Here is an 18,374-nt window from a genome sequence, read left to right on the forward strand (position 1 = left end):
TGCAGTGGTGCCTCATGGGAGTTGTAGTTCATTGGCCTCGAGCTTCCATTCTCCAATATGAGCCAGGTTCCTTAGTTGGACTACGTCTTCCATGCTGCACCACGGCCAGAGTGTGGTGCATCATGGGAGATGTAGTCCGACCAAGAAGTCCAGTCTACAGAAGAGAGCGGGAGCACGAGGCACCCAGACTACAACACCCAGGAGGCATTTCAGAATCAAAGTTGCTCCGGCTTTTGGTCAAAGATGTTCAGGACACAAATTTTCCCTGGGAAAAACCTGAAATTTTCAGTGGAGATGAAAATGGATCTCCCCCCTCTCCCACCACCTGTTTTCCAGCATGAGGATTAATGTCCCTCACACCAACGTGCAGCAAACCACCCCACATCTTCCCCCCCTCCCCCCAGGCACCCCTCTCCGTCCCCTTACAAACACAGAGCGGTTGTCACAGATCTACGTGGGGGTTCGATGCCCCAGCCTTTTGCAAAGCTGCACCTAGGGCTTGGTTAATATCAGACGTGCTCCAAAGACAGTGAGGATCTGTTGAGGCATCGAACCCCCGTTGGATCCGTAGCACCCACGTCAGCGCCATCACAGTCAAAGGAAGTCAGGCCAATTTGCATCAGCTGTGGGGGGCCTGGGCCTGCCCCACCACCTCTGAGGTCTGGTGGATGGGCTCATGTTCCTCATCCCTCAGCTGGCCGTGATTGCCGGGACGGACGAACCCTGGATTGGGGATAAGGAAAGGGAGGGAGGCTCCACTGCATTGTTGTCATAGGCAAATAGAAAAACATTGGGGCAGCAGCCCAAGAGATGTGCCTCTCCCCATAACGTCCCATCCTATTTATCTATGACATCAATGTGACTGCTGCGGGGGTGGGGGGAGAGAGGCGCCATAGGTGGGCGAGTCTGTTATCTAGCAAGAGCAGCTGCTGGACTGCGGGGGCGGAGTCTCGGTCAGGGCCCCATTCTTGCTGTTGCTGACGAGGGTGGGGTTGGTGTCCAGGCTTTCGTTCATCTTCTCGCAGATAATGTCCACCAGGCGCTCAAAGACCTGCTTGACGTTGATGTTGTCCTTGGCGCTGGCTTCGAAGAATTCAAACCCTGGGAGGGAAGGAGGGAATGAGAAGGAACAGAAGGAGGAGAAAAATCATGTGTTGGTGACTGAAAGTACACACAACGCAGAGTCAACCTGTGGAACTCCTTGCCAGAGGATGTTGTGAAGGCCAAGACTATAACGGGGTTCAAAAAAGAACTAGATAAGTTCATGGAGGATAGATCCATCAATGGCTATTAGCCAGGATGGGCAGGAATGGTTCCCAGCTTCTGGCAAACAGAGGCTAGGGACATGGGCAACAGGGGATGAACCACTTGATGATTCCCTGTTCTGTTCATTCCCTCTGGGGCACCTGGCACTGGCCACTGTCAGAACACAGGACACTGGGCTAGATAGACCTTATTTAGGTGCCTATCGAACGCTGATTTTAATGGGAATTTGGTTTTGCCAAATTGTTGCAGTTGGAGGGAGGAAGAAAACCCAAACCAAACCACCCCCCAAAAACAAAAGAAAAATTTTGGGGGGAGAAAAAAAATCAAAAAGGTTTTAGTTTTTCATCTCAAAATGTCCTTCAATCATATTCTTTAAAATGACTCAAAAGAGGTTAAAAATGCTCCAATTCAAACCTTCTGCCTCAAGTCGAAGCTAAGTCGGTTTCAGCTTGCTGAACATTTTGAAAACCGTTGACCCCCCCCAACGAAAGTTAATTCCGGTGTCTTTAGAATTGTTGACAAACCGGAAAATCCGTTCCAGGTTCTCCAGCCGACACCCTGCCCACTGTGGGGCACCTACCTAGCTCATCAGCCAGCCGCTTGCCATCCTCCGTGGCCACCACTCGGTCATCCTCCAGGTCACACTTGTTCCCCACTAGGATCACCTGGGCGTTATCCCAAGAGTAGGTCTTGATTTGAGTCGCCCTACGGAGGGGGGGTGGGAATTGAACTCGGGCCTTGCTTACAAGCCACACCCACCCCGCTGTCAATCACCTGCACCCCACCCCACGAGGACTCCTTCCTCCCTTGTAAAAGATAACGGTTACAAATCCAATGTGTTTTTTTATTGCTGTGGACCCCGCACTACCCCTGTCTTAAAGGAACATGAGCCCCACACCATGAATTTGCACTACATATAGGCTCTTCCATGGCAGGGATTGAACACATCCTTCCCTCACTCCTCCCTACCCTCCCAACTCACATTGTTTACTATCCTTTTGAAGTCAGGACTTCTGGGTTCTATCCCCAGCCCTGGGAGGGCTTTGGGGTCTAGTGGTTCGAGCTGGGGGGCTGGGAGTGAGGACTCCGAGGTTCTACCTGTCCCCAGGTTTAGGAGGGGAGAGGGATTAGTGGTTAGAGAGGAGGGGGTGGAAAAGATGACTACTTTGGCTGTCTCTGCTACCTTGTGTCTCAGTTTCCCCTTCTGTGAAACAGGAATCATACTACTACTAAATACCGACCCCCGTTTGTAAAGCACTCTGAGCTCTTTGGAGGGAAAGTGCGTCCATCAGTGCTCCGTGGTATTAAATTCAGTCCCAGGAAGAAATGGCACCCAGTGGGCTTTGTGCGAGTGAAAGCAGCCATCCGAGGGCTCCCCTCCCAGAACAGAACCCAGGACCCTCGACTCCCAACCTCCCCAGCTGTAACCACTAGACCCCCCCCCCCGGGGTTTCCCCATTGTTCAGTGCAGTGACCTGCCTCTTCCCTCCCCGACACCGCCCTGCTCCCCATAAAAGATTTTAAAAATCCAATGAGCCTTTACAGATGGCCCCCTCCACATCGTGCCATGTCTTTAAGGAACATGAACGCTGCAACCTCATCAGGAATTTCCAATGGAGGCAGGGCCCTCCCCGGGGCGGGGGGATCGAGGGGGGCCATATCCCCTCCCCCACTCACACACAGTTTGCTTTCTGCAGACGCAGGCAGCTTGGCTGCATCTGTTACACTCAGGCAACTCCACCCTCTTTGAGCTGTCAACTCAGGCTCTCGGCAGACTCAGGCAGACGTCGGTTTTGCTCGGCTCAAGCTTTTCTTCACCACCAGCACCAGTCAGAGAGCTAATTTTCCCCCACGGAGAACTTGACCTCAATCTCTCTGACCCCCAGGGAGCCAGGGACCCTAAAGAGGGGCCCCCTAGTGCCTGTATTTTCAGTCAGCCCTGGACACGACTGGCTCTCATGGTACAACGCAAGGGAACATGGGGTCTCTTACCAGTCCTGCACGGCGTTGAAGGAATCCTGGTTGGCGATGTCGTACATCAACAGGAAGCCCATGGCTCCTCGGTAATAAGCCGTCGTGATTGTCCGGTATCTCTCCTGCCCTGCGGTGTCCTTTAAACAATCCCGACCCCCCAACACACACAAATAAGAGCTACTGCTTTGCAAGATCCCCAGCTGCACAGGAGAAGATTTCAATTCGGAGGTAGCGCTGTGGGAGGCTTGGAGTTAATGCTCCCCCTCACTTCCTGCCACAGACTCCCGCCCTCCTGTGCCTCAGTTTCCCCATCTGTAAAACAAGGGATAACCCTTTCTTTGGGCTGCACGCTCCCTGGGGCAGGGCCCATCTCTCCCCAGGTGTCCGCAGGGCTGCTCCAGTTAGGGGCTGTGAATCGGGTGAAGCGGTGCATTGTGGGAGGGTGACAAATGTCAGCTAGTCCCTATCTGCTTGGCCTTGTACAGCTCTTATTGAGTCTCCGGAGCGCGGAGACCAGAAATGGGCCTGTTACTGTGGAGACCAGAGAGCGCACAGAGGGCCGTGACAGAAGGATCTTTTCATGAAAAGGCCTGGAAGCGTCAGGCTGGTACCAGGAACTGGGGCCAGTTTCCATGACAGCTCAGACGCACGTAAGATGCATTGTTTGCATGTAATTAGAAAAAAAAAATAGATTAATAAAAAGGGGCCCACTGGAAATTTGAATGGGCTGCTGATAACAATGACACACCGGCGAGCCGGATGGTCCCATATCTGCCGTATGGAGAGCGAGCGAAGAGCGGGGGCTTGCCTGGGCGGGGTGCTCAAGGAGGGGACGCGTGGAGGGGTGAGGGAGAGCAGACGGCACAGAGAAGAGACAGGGTGGGATTCTAGCCCGCCCGCTGCATAAGGCTGGATGGGGATGAAAGGAAGTGGACTGAGGCCCGATCTCTCTGAAGAGTGCTTTGCCAGCGTAGCTACCCCCAGACACAAAGGGCTCCTTGCGGGGACACCGCTTATCCCAGTAAAGTTGGGTGCTCCACCAGGATCGCGCATTCCAGCCCACCCGACCGAAATCAACGAGCCCAGCAAAAGCAACGTTCGGATGGTATAACCGCGTCTCCACGCGGGTTTCTGCTGGGTCGGCCAGACATCACCCGTCTACCGGGCACTGACTAGCAGAGCTCTGCGGCGGACGCCTGGAACGGAGAGCTGGCCTTCGAACTGATGGGAGGACATAGCAGGTTTTAGCCTGTGGAACTCATTGCTGGGTGATGGGATCAACGCTAGGTCTTAAACTAATCGCAGTTAAATTAATCGAATTTAGAGGATCAGCTCCCTGGGGCAGGGACCGTCTTTTTGTTCTGTGTTCGTGCAACACCCAGCGCCATGGGGTTCTGGGCCATGGCTGGGGCTACTAGGTGCTACCGTAATACACCTAATAATGTACAGCACCCAGTGCAATGGGGTTCTGGGCCACGCGACTGGGACTCCTAGGTTCTACCGTAATACACCTGACAAATAATGTACAGCACCTACCGTAATTGGGTTCCGGTCCATGGCTGGGGCTCCTTGGTGGTACCATAATACACCTAATATATAATGTACAGTGCTCGGTCCTATGGGGTCTTGGGCCATGGCTGGGACTCCTAGGCACTACCATAATACACCTAATAATGTACGGTTTCAGAGTAGCAGACGGGTTAGTGTGTATCCACAAAAAGAACAGGAGGACTTGTGGCACCTTAGAGACGAACAAATTTATTAGAGCATAAGCTTTCCTGGGCTACAGTCCACTTCATTGGATGCATCGAATGGAACATATAGTAAGAAGATAGATACATACACATACCGAGAAGGTGGAAATATGCAGACTAGATACTTTTAACTTGGGTTTGAATAGAGACTGGGAGTGGCTGGGTCATTCCACATATTGAATCTATCTCCCCACGTTAAGTATCCTCACACCTTCTTGCCAGCTGTCTGAATGGGTCGTCCCGATGATCACTACACAAGTTTTTTTCTCCTGCTGATAATAGCTCATCTTAATTAATTAGCCTCTGACAGTTTGTAGGGCAATTGCCACCTTCTCTGTACATATCTATCTTCTTACTATATGTTCCTTTCTATGCATCCGATGAAGTGAGCTGTAGCTCACGAAAGCTCATGCTCAAATAAACTGGTTAGTCTCTAAGGTGCCACAAGTACTCCTTTTCTTTTTTCTTTTTACGAATACAGACTAACACGGCTGTTACTCTGAAGCGTGTGCAGAGACAGCTCAGCCTTAGAAATCACCGGAGCAGGACTCCATCTGGCCAGGCAGCCTTTCTCCAAAAGTGGTATCTTGTGGCAGTGAGTTCCACAGGCTAACTGCATTGACAGAAGGTAAATGAGGAGGCATACATAGTTCAGGGGTGGCATTAGGAGGCCGGTGAAGTTCCCACCATGGAAAAATCAGTGGGAATGAGTTCCACAGACTAAAAAAAAGGGGGACAGATTGGGTCTCTCAGTCCCCAGACTGGTGCGGGAGACCCCAGAGGATTTGGCGGTGGGAGGGAAATAATCTGTTTTGGGTGGAGAGTTTGCATGATGGTGCCCAGTGGCATTTACCGGAGTCAAGGTAACGCCAGCTGCTGCCCGAGCCAAAGCACACGCAGGCTGGTGCCATTACCATGGTGACTGCCAGAGGCCTTCGGGAGCAAAGAGACTCCGACCCCCCTCCCTCCCCGCGAAAGCCAGTGACAGCTGCAGCTGCCGCGTGGGGAGGGATGTTTACCCGCAGCACCGGGGGATCCGGCTGCACTTAGTGACTTCGCCACAGCTGCCGGCCATGGAGAGAACAGGGAAAGAACGAGCTGATCCGGTCCCGCCAGCTGGGACCGAGCGGCCCCTGGGGCCTCGGCATGACGTGGGCCCGATCCCCACTCGGCCACAGAGCCAGTGGAGTCAACGGGCCAGATCTCCAGCAGGTGTAAAGTGACCTAGTTCCCCGGACCCCAACAGAGCGAGGCTGAGTCACACCAGCTGGGGGCCGGGCCTGTGTCACGTGGCATCCAAGAAATAAAAAGTCTTAAAAAGCGTCGCTCTCCACAGAATGAGTCACGGGGCCTTTCCCCTCCAGGGGGCGCCAGCTCTGATCTGGCCCCAGGGCAGGGGACTGGCTGCCTCAGGGGGGCTGGGAATGGGGCATTGGGTCTTTCCCCTCCAGGGGGCGCCAGCTCTGATCTGGCCCCGGGGGATGGGGGGGACTGGCTGGCTCAGAGGTGTGTGGAATGGGGCACAGGGCCTTTCCCCTCCAGGGGGCGCCAGCTCCGATCCAGGCCCAGGGCAGGGGAATGGCTGGCTCAGGGTGGGGAGGTGGGGTCTTTTCTCTGTAGGGCCGCAGTTTGCTGCACGGAACGGCTTCCCCCAACAGAAGAGAGAATGAAGTTTTAAAAAGGAAGCATTGCAGTACTCCAGTGATTACGGCAACACCCCCCCACACACACACCCCCGGTGCGTGGGAAGTGTGCCTATTTCACGCCCATTTGCTATACACAAATGCTGGGAGCCACCAAGTTCTGATCCACTCCCTGTGGGGGGAGCTGGCCCAATACCCCACCACGCAGGGCAGAGCCTCTCCAACTGCCAGGCCTCCAAGCCGTCGCCCCCTGGGCAGTGGGGACTCAGGGCTGGGGTCTGGCTTGGGGGGGGCTGTACAGAATAGGGTGCTGGGGGGAAGGAGTATGCCCCGCATGGGGCCAGAAGTCCCAGGATTCTGGTACTGAAGGGTCGGCACCGGGCGAGGATTGAAAGGAAAAGGGCTGTCAACCCTCATGCTTCAGGACACAGGCCAATCCCTGGCTCGGGGTCAGGAGGAATTCACCCGAGGTATAGTATTGCCCAGCTAGGGGCAGCCGGGTGGGTCGGACGCCTCTGTCTCTCCCCAGTGTCTGGCGCCGACGGTGGAATATACAGGATGCTGGATCTCTTCTGGCCTGAGGCCCCTGATCGATAAGCACGGGGCCGCGGCTTATCCTCCTTAGCTACCATCAGTACTATGGTAACATTGGGAGTCCCAGGCGTGGCCCAGGATGCCATATGCTAGGTGCTGTACAAAACACAGCACAAAGAGACAGTCCCGCCCCCAAGAGACAAACTGGCCCGCTGGGCTCCCCCGGGCCTCCCTCACTCCCCTCCAAGGTCCCCACTTCCCTCCCCTTCCTGGCGCTCACCCAGATCTGCAGCTTGACCCTCTTCTCGTTCCTATAGACCGTCTTCACCTTGAAGTCGATGCCCACGGTGCTGACGAAGGCCGAGGTGAAGGAGTCGTCGGCGTAGCGGAACAGGAAGGACGTCTTCCCCACGCTGCTGTTCCCGATGATCAGCAGCTTGAACATGTAGTCAAAGTTCTGGTCGGCGGCATCTTTCTGGGCCTGCCGGGTGTCGTTGGCGGACGCCATCTGGGGGGCAGAGAGGGGGCATCAGCAGGGCAGGGGGGTTCTACTCCCAGCTTCGGGTGGGGGTCTAGTGGTTAGAGCAGGGGCGGGCAGGGAGCCAGGACTCCTGGGTTCTCTCCTGGCTCTGGGAGGGGAGTGGAGTCTAGTGGTTAGAGCTGGGGAGCTGGGAGCCAGGACTTCTGGGTCTCATTCCCAGTTCGGAAGGGGAGTGGGGTCTAGTGGTCAGAGTTGGGGGGCTGGGAGCCAGGACTCCTGGGTCTCATTCCCAGCTTCGCCAAGGACTTTACTCTGTGCCTTTGAACAAGCCATTCTGCCTTGCTTTCCAGCCTCCTACAGAAAACCCCAGCCAGCCACAAGGCTAAGAAAAGCCCTGCGATCATTCCTCTCCCAGGCCGGCTAGGACATGCGCGTTTGTGAAGTTTCCAAAAGAGAGAATGTGACCCTGATTACGGGTGTTTGAGGGGAGGAAAAAAAAAGGGGGGATCCCAGTTCCTCCTCCTTTGGAGAGCCCTTTCTGGGAGCAGCCAATCGCCGGCGATCAGCAGAGATCCCAGCCCAGAAGAGTCATTTACCACCAATAACACACAGATCGTCACTGGATCTTTGGAGGAGTAGATTGTCAAGCCCTTGGGGGCAGGGCCAGTCTCTCTGTTCTGGATTTGTACAGCACTGAGCAGAATGGGCCTGTGACCGGGGCTCCTAGGCGCTACCATAATACATTTAATAAATAATGACTCCGAGGTTCTACTCCCAGCTCAGACCTGCTGAGTGACCTCGGGCAAGTCACTTCCCTGCTCTGTGCCTCAGTTTTCCCTCACACCCGCTGTCTCATATGTCGGGTGCTCTCGTGATGCAAATAAGAGCCCCAGCCATGGCCCAGGACACCCACTGTGCCAGGTGCTGTACGTTATTTATTAGGTATATTACACTAGCACACAAGAACCCCAACCATGGTCCAGGACCCCATTGTGCCAGGCGCTGTACATTGTTTATTATGTGTATTACAGTAGCACCCAAGAGTCCCAGTGTCTCAGGTCCTGCACAAAGACATAACAGGCTAATTAATTTGCTCAGGGATTGTATTCATGCAGCAACCAGCACAACTGGATCCTGACCTTCTTGGCGGCTTCTAAGCCCTACCGTGAATGCAGCTCTCCCAAGCTAGCGCCCTAACCACTGAGCCATCCTGCCTCCCCATTGCAGTGCCCTTGTCCGAGCTCTGGCACAGCCCAGGCCGGAGAATTTCACTCAGCTGCTCAGGGATTTGCTCAGGTGCCCGTTTCCTGGTGCTCCCTGCGTGGCCCTTCTCCTTCGGCAGAGACAATCCTTCTATGCCAGGCGGGATTGACCTGCCCCTCGGGCTGGGATGTGTCACACCTGACCAGGGCGGGGTGGGCGTAGGAGGCTGTCTAAGCTCAAACACAGCTGTTTGCTAACTGGGAAGTGACAGGAACTGTGGCTTTTGCTTCTCACCCCTACTTCAAACCAAACCAAAACCAAAACCTGTTTACCTAGAGGGAGAAGGGAAGACATCCACTCCCGGAGGCAGGGCAGGTGGGCTCCGAGAGAAGAATGGCAGGCGTGGGGTGAAGGTACTAGGCTGCAGGAGATCTGGGTTTGAATCCTGCTTCTGCCACTGGGTGAGACCAGGGGCGAGTTGCTGGCATTTTTCAGAGCAGGCACAAGTGCCAAGGTGGGGGCTGAGTGGGGCCGGTTGAATATTATCCACCCAAGCTGTTTTCTGAGGGGAAACTGGAGTTTTTCGACTGAATGAAATTTGTCCGGAAAAGCATCTGCTTCCTGCAGAAAAACTGGATTTTTCCACCACAAACCAGAACGCCCCGAGCCCAAGAGACTTCTGTTGGCAAGCACCATCGCAGTGCCTCAGGGGAGCTGTAGTGCGGCGACTCCTGCCCTGGTTCTATTCCAGGGCCTGGGTCATCACTTGGACTACGTCGCCCATGATGCACCAGGGTCGGGCACTCCCATGATGCAGCACCTCCGCTCACTAATAGGGTTATGTGGCTGCTTCTTGGGAGTTGTAATCCTCCGACAACCAGGCAATGGAGTTAAGCTCACGGCTCCCACAGCACACGTGTGTACACCCCCCGGCATGTGCTGCGGGGGCCTGATCCCGGAGGTGGCCTGCACAGCCCCCGGTGCATGCTGGGGGCCCGATCCTGGTGGGGGTCCGTGCAGCGCCCACTCTCAGTTAGGGTCTCTGGGTGCTACCGTAATGCCCGTCCCTGCTTCGGATCCAGCGCTCTGGTGGTGGCCTCACGCGACACACAGATGGAACCGAAATGCCCCATGCCTCCCACAGCTCGCAGACAGGGTTAAACGCTGCCAGGCGGGAGCCAGCAAGACTGGCTTTGTAACCGCTCTCGCCAGGGCTCAGTGAGTCACGCTCCCCGCCCCCGCGCCAGCAGGCTAGAACAGCTGCCTCTTCGCCAGGGCCTCCAACCCAACCAGCCCGACCAGTTCGGATCCCTGTGGCTCCGGGCCAGTCAAGCCAAGTAACCGGCTTGTCCTGACAGCCACTGGGCTCTGCCCTCCGAGAGCTGCCGCATGGTGCCAGGGAGAGGACACCAGGCTGAGGCCCAGGGCAGCTGGACTCTATTCCCAGCTCTGCCAGGGACCTGGGGCGAGACACGTCCCCTTTTTATGCCTCAGTTTCTCCTCTTGTCCTTTCTTTGTTCAGACAGTGAACTCTTTGGGACAAGGACTGTCTGGCTAAGTGTCTATGCACCGCCCAGCATGGGGGGGGGGGTCCCCCTCAATCTCCGTCGGGCTGCTGATTTTGCTCAGGGTCTGTATAGTGCCCAGGACAGTAAGGGCCCTGATCTCAGTCAGGATTCTATGTGCTACCTTCATACACCTATCAGTCATGATGCCAGGGTTAAAACCGAGTTGCATGTTGCCCTTGAAGCTGGGATCCGACTCTCTTCATTTCATCTGACAAAAATCCAGAGTATCCTCCCCACACGTACAGCCCCCACTCTCCGGGGACAGAGCGAACTGCCTAATTCGCAAGGAAATTTGTTAACTAATTTAGGAGCTAGAATTAATCTAAAACTGGGTCCTCGGCGATCTTAACCCCTGGGTAATGCAGACCCCCTCGAATATCCCATCCTGGGAGCTTGCGCCCAGGCTGTACCTGAAGCAATTAGGTTGCAATTAAGCAAAATTGTTAATTGTTGCATGTAAGAACGCTCATTATAACAGGCTCAGCAGGGCCGTTATGACATCAGAGGTAGCTTAACCAATCCCCGCCCATCTTCCACCGCTAATTTGCATGCCACAGTGTCATGGGTTGGAGGGAGATTGGCGGCAAGAGTTCTCATTGGTAGACTGCTTGTCCAATCACTGCTGTTTAAAGACCCTGGCTTCACGCTAGTTGGGCGTCATGGCACGGTTGTCTCCATCCTGCTGTGCATGGAGGCAATGCTGCTGGGGGAAACTGAGGCAGGGGGAGCCCTGGGACTCATCACCGAGCTCGTTCCATCTGGAGCGATGAACTCTCCCGGAGTAGTGCTCTCCTGGGGGTTCTTGGGTCAGGGGTGGGAGCTGGCCTGCAAGGGGGAATGAAAGGCAGGAGGGAGTAGAGGGGTATCGGATGGATGGGCAGGGCAGATGGGCACTGGCATGGAGCAGCCCACGGAGGGGTATGTGCTGGATGGGCCCTGGCACGCAGCAGTGAAAGGGAGGGATGGCCCTGCCGGGAGCTGGCACGCAGCCATCCCGCGCCAAGGCATGAGCACAGCCAGGGCAGACGCAAGCCAGGAATCTTGTGCCGATGACCGGAGCAAATCGAAGGAGAATGACTAACTACGGCTGGATCCGACTGCAGTGGCCCTGGTGCAGGGCCCTGACTCACAGCCTGGGCTCTCTGCCCTGCTAGGTGGAGACTCTGGGGCAAGAACTAACAGGGAAGGGATTGGGGGGGGGTCGGGGACACAGTCATCCCCAGGAGGGCTGCAGAGTCCCTCTCTCCACCACGGAGTGTATCCCGCTCCGGTCTCACATCAGGCCGTGAAGCCTCTAGGCCAGACCCCCAGCTGGTGTAGATCAGCGTTGCGCCACTGGGCCCGTTTACACCAGCCAGGATCTGGCCCTTTATAAATGTTGATTTTGCAAGGCGAAGGGCTTGTTTATTTACAGCTGTAATAGGGGCCGCTCCCTGCAATTTACAACCAGAGGGAGCCCAGGCAGAGCGAAGACAAACTGCTGGGGCCAGCTGCCCCGCTGGCATAATCTGGCATCAGCCGGTGAACTCCAGGGGAAGGGGCCGATGCCCCTTTAAGGCCCTGCATGGCTGATCCTTGCCCAAGGTCCCACCCCCGATGCATGAGCGAGTCACCCACCGCGTCCCGGCTGCGCTGGCCGGCCTCGGTCCAAGGCACCATTGTGCCGCCCCTTATGCATGGCACAGGTGCTCTGCAAGGCCGCCCCATGATCCTGCTTCACGCTCACCTCGCACTATTAGGTGTATTACGGTAACAGCTTGAGGCACCCTGCCCACCCCCAGAGATTGAGGGCCCCATGGGTAAGGACTCAGGGAGAGGCAGTCCCTGGGAGGGGGCAGGGCAGGGTGGAGCTGGGAGTGGACTGATGCAACTCTGCACAGGGCGAGGAATCCCTGCATGAACAGCCCCAATGCACCACCCCAGAGGTGGCTGCATCTCCGCACCAGGGGAGGGACCCCTCTGCCACGGCAGAAGTGGTGGAGGGGCATAGCAGATGTTTATACAGGGATCCCTCACATGGCAGCGAGATGCAGCCCCTTCTGGGGTGAGGCACAGGGGCTGCTCCTACAGGAATCCTTCACCCCGAGCCCCTGCCCAAAGGGGTGATTCTAGGAGGGGCTTTTCCCTCCCCCTCTGCACAGCCTAGAGGGGCCAGAGCACGACTGAGAATAGGAGACAGCAGCTTGAAGGAGTTAAAGTGGCAGGGCCCGGGATGCTGGGGGGCAACAGAACATGGCAGGGCAGCGCCGTGGTGGGCCCAGCAGCTGGGAAATGAAACCTAGGCTAGCCAAGCTGAAAACCCCAAAAAAACCAAGCACCCAACCCGGCACCCAAACCTGGAGAGATCTGTTATTCTTGGCAAGAACCTGCAGGCTACTGCTCCCCTGCAAATGCTGCTGTGTCATCTCTTCCACACAGACCCCCTGGGGGCAGCGAGCACCGAGACACAACCCAGACAGGAAGGGGCTGGGGGCTACCACAGCTCGAATTAGCCACCTGCCTGGTTGTCATTACAGGTGGTCGTAAGAGGGTGTGATTGGAAGGCACCATGTACTGCCGAGAGCTTAACCATGCCCTGCTGATGATAGACAAGGATCTCACCTGGTACTGAAATGCAGCCACCTCTGGGGTGAGGTGTGGCAGCTGTTTATACAGGAATCCCTCACCTAGAGCCACAGTGCAGCAGCCTTGGGGTAGGGCACCGTGGCTGTTTACACAGGGATGCCTCACCCCGCACTGCGATGCAGCTGCCTCCAGGGTGGGGCGTGGCGGCCGTTTCACGATGCACAGCGACACCACACAAGAAGCGAGGATACCGTATCCAATCGAAGCGCTGTGTGCACATGGGGGGGCATTTTAAGGGGGCACCAGAAGCTGGAGTTCACGGGGCGGGGGGAAGACCGCAGCTCCTAGCTGCTGAGAGGTGAGCCTGACCGGAGGGGAAGGCTGGAGGGACACAAGGCAGAGTGTTCAGGGAAGGACACGTTTTAACTCTGGGGGGGTCTGTCCAGGCCCTGATGGATTCTCATCCCCCATCCCCTTCAAATTCCTCCCCCATAGATTTTCAGGTGGCTTCAGGGGCCCCGCACTCTGGGAAGGAGGCACTTGCTAGGCACCCGACATTTGCGCATCAGGCCAGACCAATACACCGACCAATGCCCGCTGCATCCGGGGCCTGATTATCCCTCATCAGCTCAGCTCGCATCTCTGCGGAGACACACCATAGGCTAGAACCGGCCCTGGGCCACAAAACCTACAAGAGCTTAGGGGAGTCCTGGGGCGTTTGGCCTCCGACTCAGATCCTCTTTAGCATCTCTTATGCTGCTGCCTGCAAGGAAATACGTGGCCCGTTTTCTAGCCAGACACACAGCACCAGCGAGAGAAGGCCTCAGGCTTACACACCTTGCAGCATCTCAGGATCTCAGCTCCCTGCATAGCTACCCACGATGCTACCCAGAGCGTAGGCATGATTTGCGCCCGGGAAGCAGCGGCTAACTGCCCCTGTGACTACCTGCCCCTGGTGCCTCTCTGGGGCTGCTGGCTCGTTCCCCAGGATCTCGGCTTTCACTGATAGGAACAAGCCCCTCGCCAGCTGCGCTGAGTGGGGAAACCTCAGAAAGGGGAATCCCTCGCAGGGGCGAGTCTGGGAGGATCGCGTGCAGGGGTGCGAAGGGCACCGCTGGCTCGGAGGCCTGCACGATGGCTGGTTGAAGGCCGCCATAGGTAACGTCCCTCCTGTGAGAACGGGGGCTGGGAGGTGCACGGAGGCAGGACGGCCCAGTAGTTAGTGCACTAGCCTGTCTTGGGAAAGCCGAGGTCATTTCCCCGCTCGGTCACAGAGGGCCAGGAGTGACCTTGGGCAAGTCACTGCTCCGTGCCTCAGTTTCCCCCAACTGGAACGTGAGGACAATAGTACTGCCCTGCCTCACAGAGGGGGCTGGGAGGATACATACACTAAAGATTGGGAGGCACCCAGATACCACAGTGTTGGGGGCCTGCACAAGTCACAGTTCATGTTGGTGCCGCACGGGGGCGGAGTTTGGGAGGGGCCACCCCTTAATTCTTTCCCCACAAATCAAAGAACCGAGCCCATGAGCCACGCTGCTCTGATCCCCTCCCGGCCCGCTCCCCGCGAGGGATCCTGGCCCCAGAGACCCAGCGGGCAACAGGATCAAACCCGGAACCACAGCGCCATCCACTGTGGGCGGCGGCTCAGGTAGGCGGAACTTAGTTTGTGGGCGGGGCACGGATGGGGCCCTCCCCCCAGTCTGACACTGGTGGAAGTGGGAATCCAGCTGCAGGTGCGGACAGCACCCAGCGGTGAGTGCGGCATGATCGGTGCCCTGTCACCATGAGGGGCGGGCAGCTACCCCGCAGGGAGAAATCCCCGGCTAGGGGAGGCCTCAGTTCTGCAAGAGATTGGAGCTGCCCTTCCAGGCTGATGCCCTGGCCATTATCAACATCCTGTCCCCGCCCCTTCCCTTCTCCAAATGGCTCCTGTTTCGTGACATGGAATCCCCGCCCCCTCCCCTACGAGTGAATGGTGCACGTGGACCGTGCGATCCCTGGGGCAGGCACCAGTGCGGTGCAAGCTCTGCCTGACCGGGGTTGTAAGCTTCCTTTGCCAGTATTCTGGGCCCTGCCCTGGTGTCAGTGAGAGCAGCCTCAGGGCTGCTCTAATTGCTGCTCCGCCCCTGGGAAGCGGACAACAGCATAGGGTGTGTTGGCCATGCCCCCCATCGGCCCCCTACACCGGGAGCAGGACCGATGCAGGATCCTTAGGGGTCAGAGAGACCCCTCCTGCAATGGGGGTGGGGTGAGGGGGAATCTTGAGGGGAACCTTAAAGAAATCTGAGTGTAGAACCAGACCCCGTTGCTTTCCACTTGCCACACAGGCCTTGGGTGAAGGAGAACCCAGCCAGGCCCACAGATCCAGGCTGGTCACCCTGAGAGCCTCAGACCCGATGTGAAATGCCCTGGAGACACACAGCCGCCCCTGAGGTGTACCCAGGAACCGAGGGTGCCCCTGGCTCGGGAAACCTCCTGAATCAAGTGTTAGGAGAGCAGCCGTTCCCTTCTGGTTCCCCCGCAGCTGATCCCTGGCTGGAAACCAGGCGACTGCTTCCTGCCAGCCCCCGAGCTGTCACCCGGGCTGTTTTATTACTACCTTCCTGCAGTCTTATCGGTCAAAACGGACTTGGGAAAGTCCCTGCGATCGAACCAGGCATCTTCCGAATCAGAATGCGGTTCAGTGCCCCCGCAGCACCCGCTAAGGGCCAGGAGTTTCCCAAAGGGCTCAGCTGTGGGTGGAATGGCCCCCAGGAACAGACGCGTGATCCCAGTTTACGCCGACTGAGGATCTAGCCCGTTATCATTTCTCTGACGGTAGCACCTGGAAGTCTCAACGGAGACCCGGGCGGCCCCCATCGCGGCGAGCCGGGCGCTGCCCGGACCCCAACCGGGACCCCGGGCGGCCCCCGTCGCGCCGCGCCGGGCGCTGCCCAGACCCCAACCGGGACCCCGGGCGGCCCCCGTCGCGCCGCGCCGGGCGCTGCCCAGACCCCAACCGGGACCCGGGCCCCCGTCGCTCCCCGGACCTTACTCAGGCCCCATGGTGCTGAGCAGGGGGTTGCTGGTCCCTGACCAGGCTCCCGGCCACTCCCACAATAAGGAAAAGCTTCTATCACCTGTTCAATGAGACCAGCCGCGGGGGGTGGACATTCAGCAGCCCCCGCCCGGCTAATCACTCCCCTGCGAAAGCCCAGAGCCCCGGGGAAGTCCCCCCACCCCCCAGCGCCGCTCCAAACCCGGCTCTTGCCAAGTTACCTTGGAATGGGCGCGCGGATCTCCCACTCGCGGGCCGCTGTGGGGCTGGTTCCCCCTCTGCCCCCCTTCTCTGCTGCAGCCGGATCTGCGGCGCTGGGGCCGGAGGGAGGAAGGTGCGTCTCGCCCCAGACCTCAGCAATCGACTTCCCGCATCTGAGCGGCCAATCTCCTTGGGCTGATGTGGCTGCACCGGGGCAAGCCTGGCGCAGGTCCCCCCCCCCGCGCGATCCGGCGTGACGAGCGGAGTGGGGGCGGGTTTGCAAACAGGAATTCACCGGCCCCACCTGCGGGCGGCCCGGGCGCCCGGCCCAGCTCTGCAGAGGGCCTGATCCGGTGCACGGGGCTGGATCTCGGGAAAGACGGACCAGGGCGGGAGAATACTGCGTAGCGGGCCCGATCCCCCGCTGGTGTAAATCAGCATCGCTCCATTGGAGTCAATGGAGCCGTATCCCCACCGGGTGTAAATCAGAATCACTCCATTGGAGTCAGTGGGGCCAGATCCACAGCTGGTGTAAATCAGCATCGCTCCATTGGAGTCAATGGGGCCAGATCCCCTGCTGATGTAAATCAGCATCATTCCATTGGAGTGAGGCCTATTTACTCCACCTGAGGATCTAGCCCATTGTTACACTACATTGTTACACTAAACACTTGTCAGAGCTGGAGGCTCCCTTCGTGCCCGGACACCGAGAGGGACAGTTTTCGCTCAGTTAGGTTTGGTTAAATCTCATTCCCACTCAAGACAGCTGGAAATTTCAAAACACTTGGATTTACAGCCGAAGATGCTGAGTTATGATCCGCTTTGGGGAAAAAAGGCATTTCCCCTCTAAATAAACTTTTTAAAAGTTTTGAACCAACTTATTTCCACTGGCTCTGATCGTTATTGTTAGGTTCATGGCGTACAGATAGAGAAGTTAGACAAAAACGTAAAATCCTCTCACGGGGCTGTTGCAAAGGAACATGGCTTTATTTCTTAGCATTCAGAATGACAACACACAAGAACCAAAAAAACAGAAAGAGACAAAACAGGCTGCTCCCTGCTGCCCAGCTTACCCCTTACTCTAAACTGGCTCTCTGCACACTGACAGCTGGGACCCAGACTTCACACTTCCCTACAGAGCCCCAGTCTGCCAGCAGGACCAGGAAGCCCCCCCACCCCCAAATTTAAAGTGCTAGCTTACCATTTGAAACCTGTTTCAATACACTGCGGTTATTAGCCTCAGCAAAAGGACCTCTTGTGTCAACAACGTGAGATGAAGGGGGGAGAGAGGCTTGCTCTCAGAACAAGCAATGAGGAATTACAAATCCTTGCATCAGAACCGACCTTGCACAATGCAAAGGCACGAGCACAAAGCTAGAACGCAGGGGCCTTATTGGCCATGTCATTTGCAAGCTGCCCTCACTCTCCTGGATCTTCCCAGCTCCCAGTCCTTGCAAACCCCTGCCCATGACCCACCCTACTCCTCCTAACCTCCTTTCTAAAGGGCTAGCCAGCTTCCTGCCCACTTGTCAGCTCAGCTGGGTCCTGGTAGGAGAAATTCTCACCCCAGAGGCAGAAGGCGCTAATGGATCCAGTCCAGGGGTCCCCAGATGCTCATGCATTGCATGGAGTGTCTAAGTCCCGGAGGGTGGGGAACAGCTGCAAAAGTTTGTCCCCACCCCCGCCCCTTGGAAAGCGCCAAATTCAAGGCAATTGAAACTTCTTGCAGGAAACTCATGCATTTTTTGGATTTGGCAAATTTTGGAGGAACATGACGCTTTGAAATTGGGAAAACATCCTCTTTGGGCATTTTCCCACCAAGAATTCTGGTTTCGTGGCTCAGAACGATGGCTGGATTTGAAATTGAAGCACAGCAGAGTACAAAGAAATGAAGACAGTTAACGTCAAAGTGCTCTGAAAGGATCAATGTGAAACTGGTGGATGGGCCCGAAGCAATTTTCCTTTCCAGCTTCCGTGAAACTTTTGGAGATTTAAACTTTTTGTCCTGATTTGGGACGGGGAAATTATCCGCTATCATGAAAGTGTTTCCAAGACAGGAAATCTCTTTCCAGCCCAGCTCCTCTGCTCCGACTGACTGGTAGGGACATCTCTGGGACCAACACCAAATGATTTTGGCCCCTTTCT

The 18,374-nt window shown here is 56.6% G+C and overlaps 1 protein-coding gene across 1 annotated transcript; it reads right to left on the reverse strand.

The window, feature by feature from the left end:
- Positions 1–422: 422 nt before the first annotated feature.
- RAB3D (RAB3D, member RAS oncogene family) lies at positions 423–16,570 on the reverse strand. Its single transcript, XM_074934746.1, has 5 exons — positions 16,250–16,570; positions 7,452–7,679; positions 3,259–3,377; positions 1,847–1,971; positions 423–1,101 (listed from the first exon to the last, which is right to left on the reverse strand). Exons 2-5 carry the CDS (start codon positions 7,677–7,679, stop codon positions 914–916), a joined length of 660 nt encoding a protein of 219 aa, XP_074790847.1. The 5' UTR covers positions 16,250–16,570; the 3' UTR covers positions 423–913.
- Positions 16,571–18,374: the final 1,804 nt, after the last annotated feature.

This window comes from Natator depressus, chromosome 20 (assembly GCF_965152275.1).
Source record: "Natator depressus isolate rNatDep1 chromosome 20, rNatDep2.hap1, whole genome shotgun sequence".
Classification (NCBI taxonomy): domain Eukaryota; kingdom Metazoa; phylum Chordata; order Testudines; family Cheloniidae; genus Natator; species Natator depressus.

Excerpts from the sequence above, each read along its gene's own strand:
- RAB3D (XM_074934746.1), bottom strand. The coding sequence starts at position 7,679 with ATGGCGTCCGCCAACGACACCCGGCAGGCCCAGAAAGATGCCGCCGAC. Across the intron at positions 1,972-3,258 it reads TTCAACGCCGTGCAGGACTG|GGCGACTCAAATCAAGACCT; the intron begins GTAAGAGACCCC and ends CCCCCTCCGTAG. Across the intron at positions 1,102-1,846 it reads GCGGCTGGCTGATGAGCTAG|GGTTTGAATTCTTCGAAGCC; the intron begins GTAGGTGCCCCA and ends CTTCCCTCCCAG.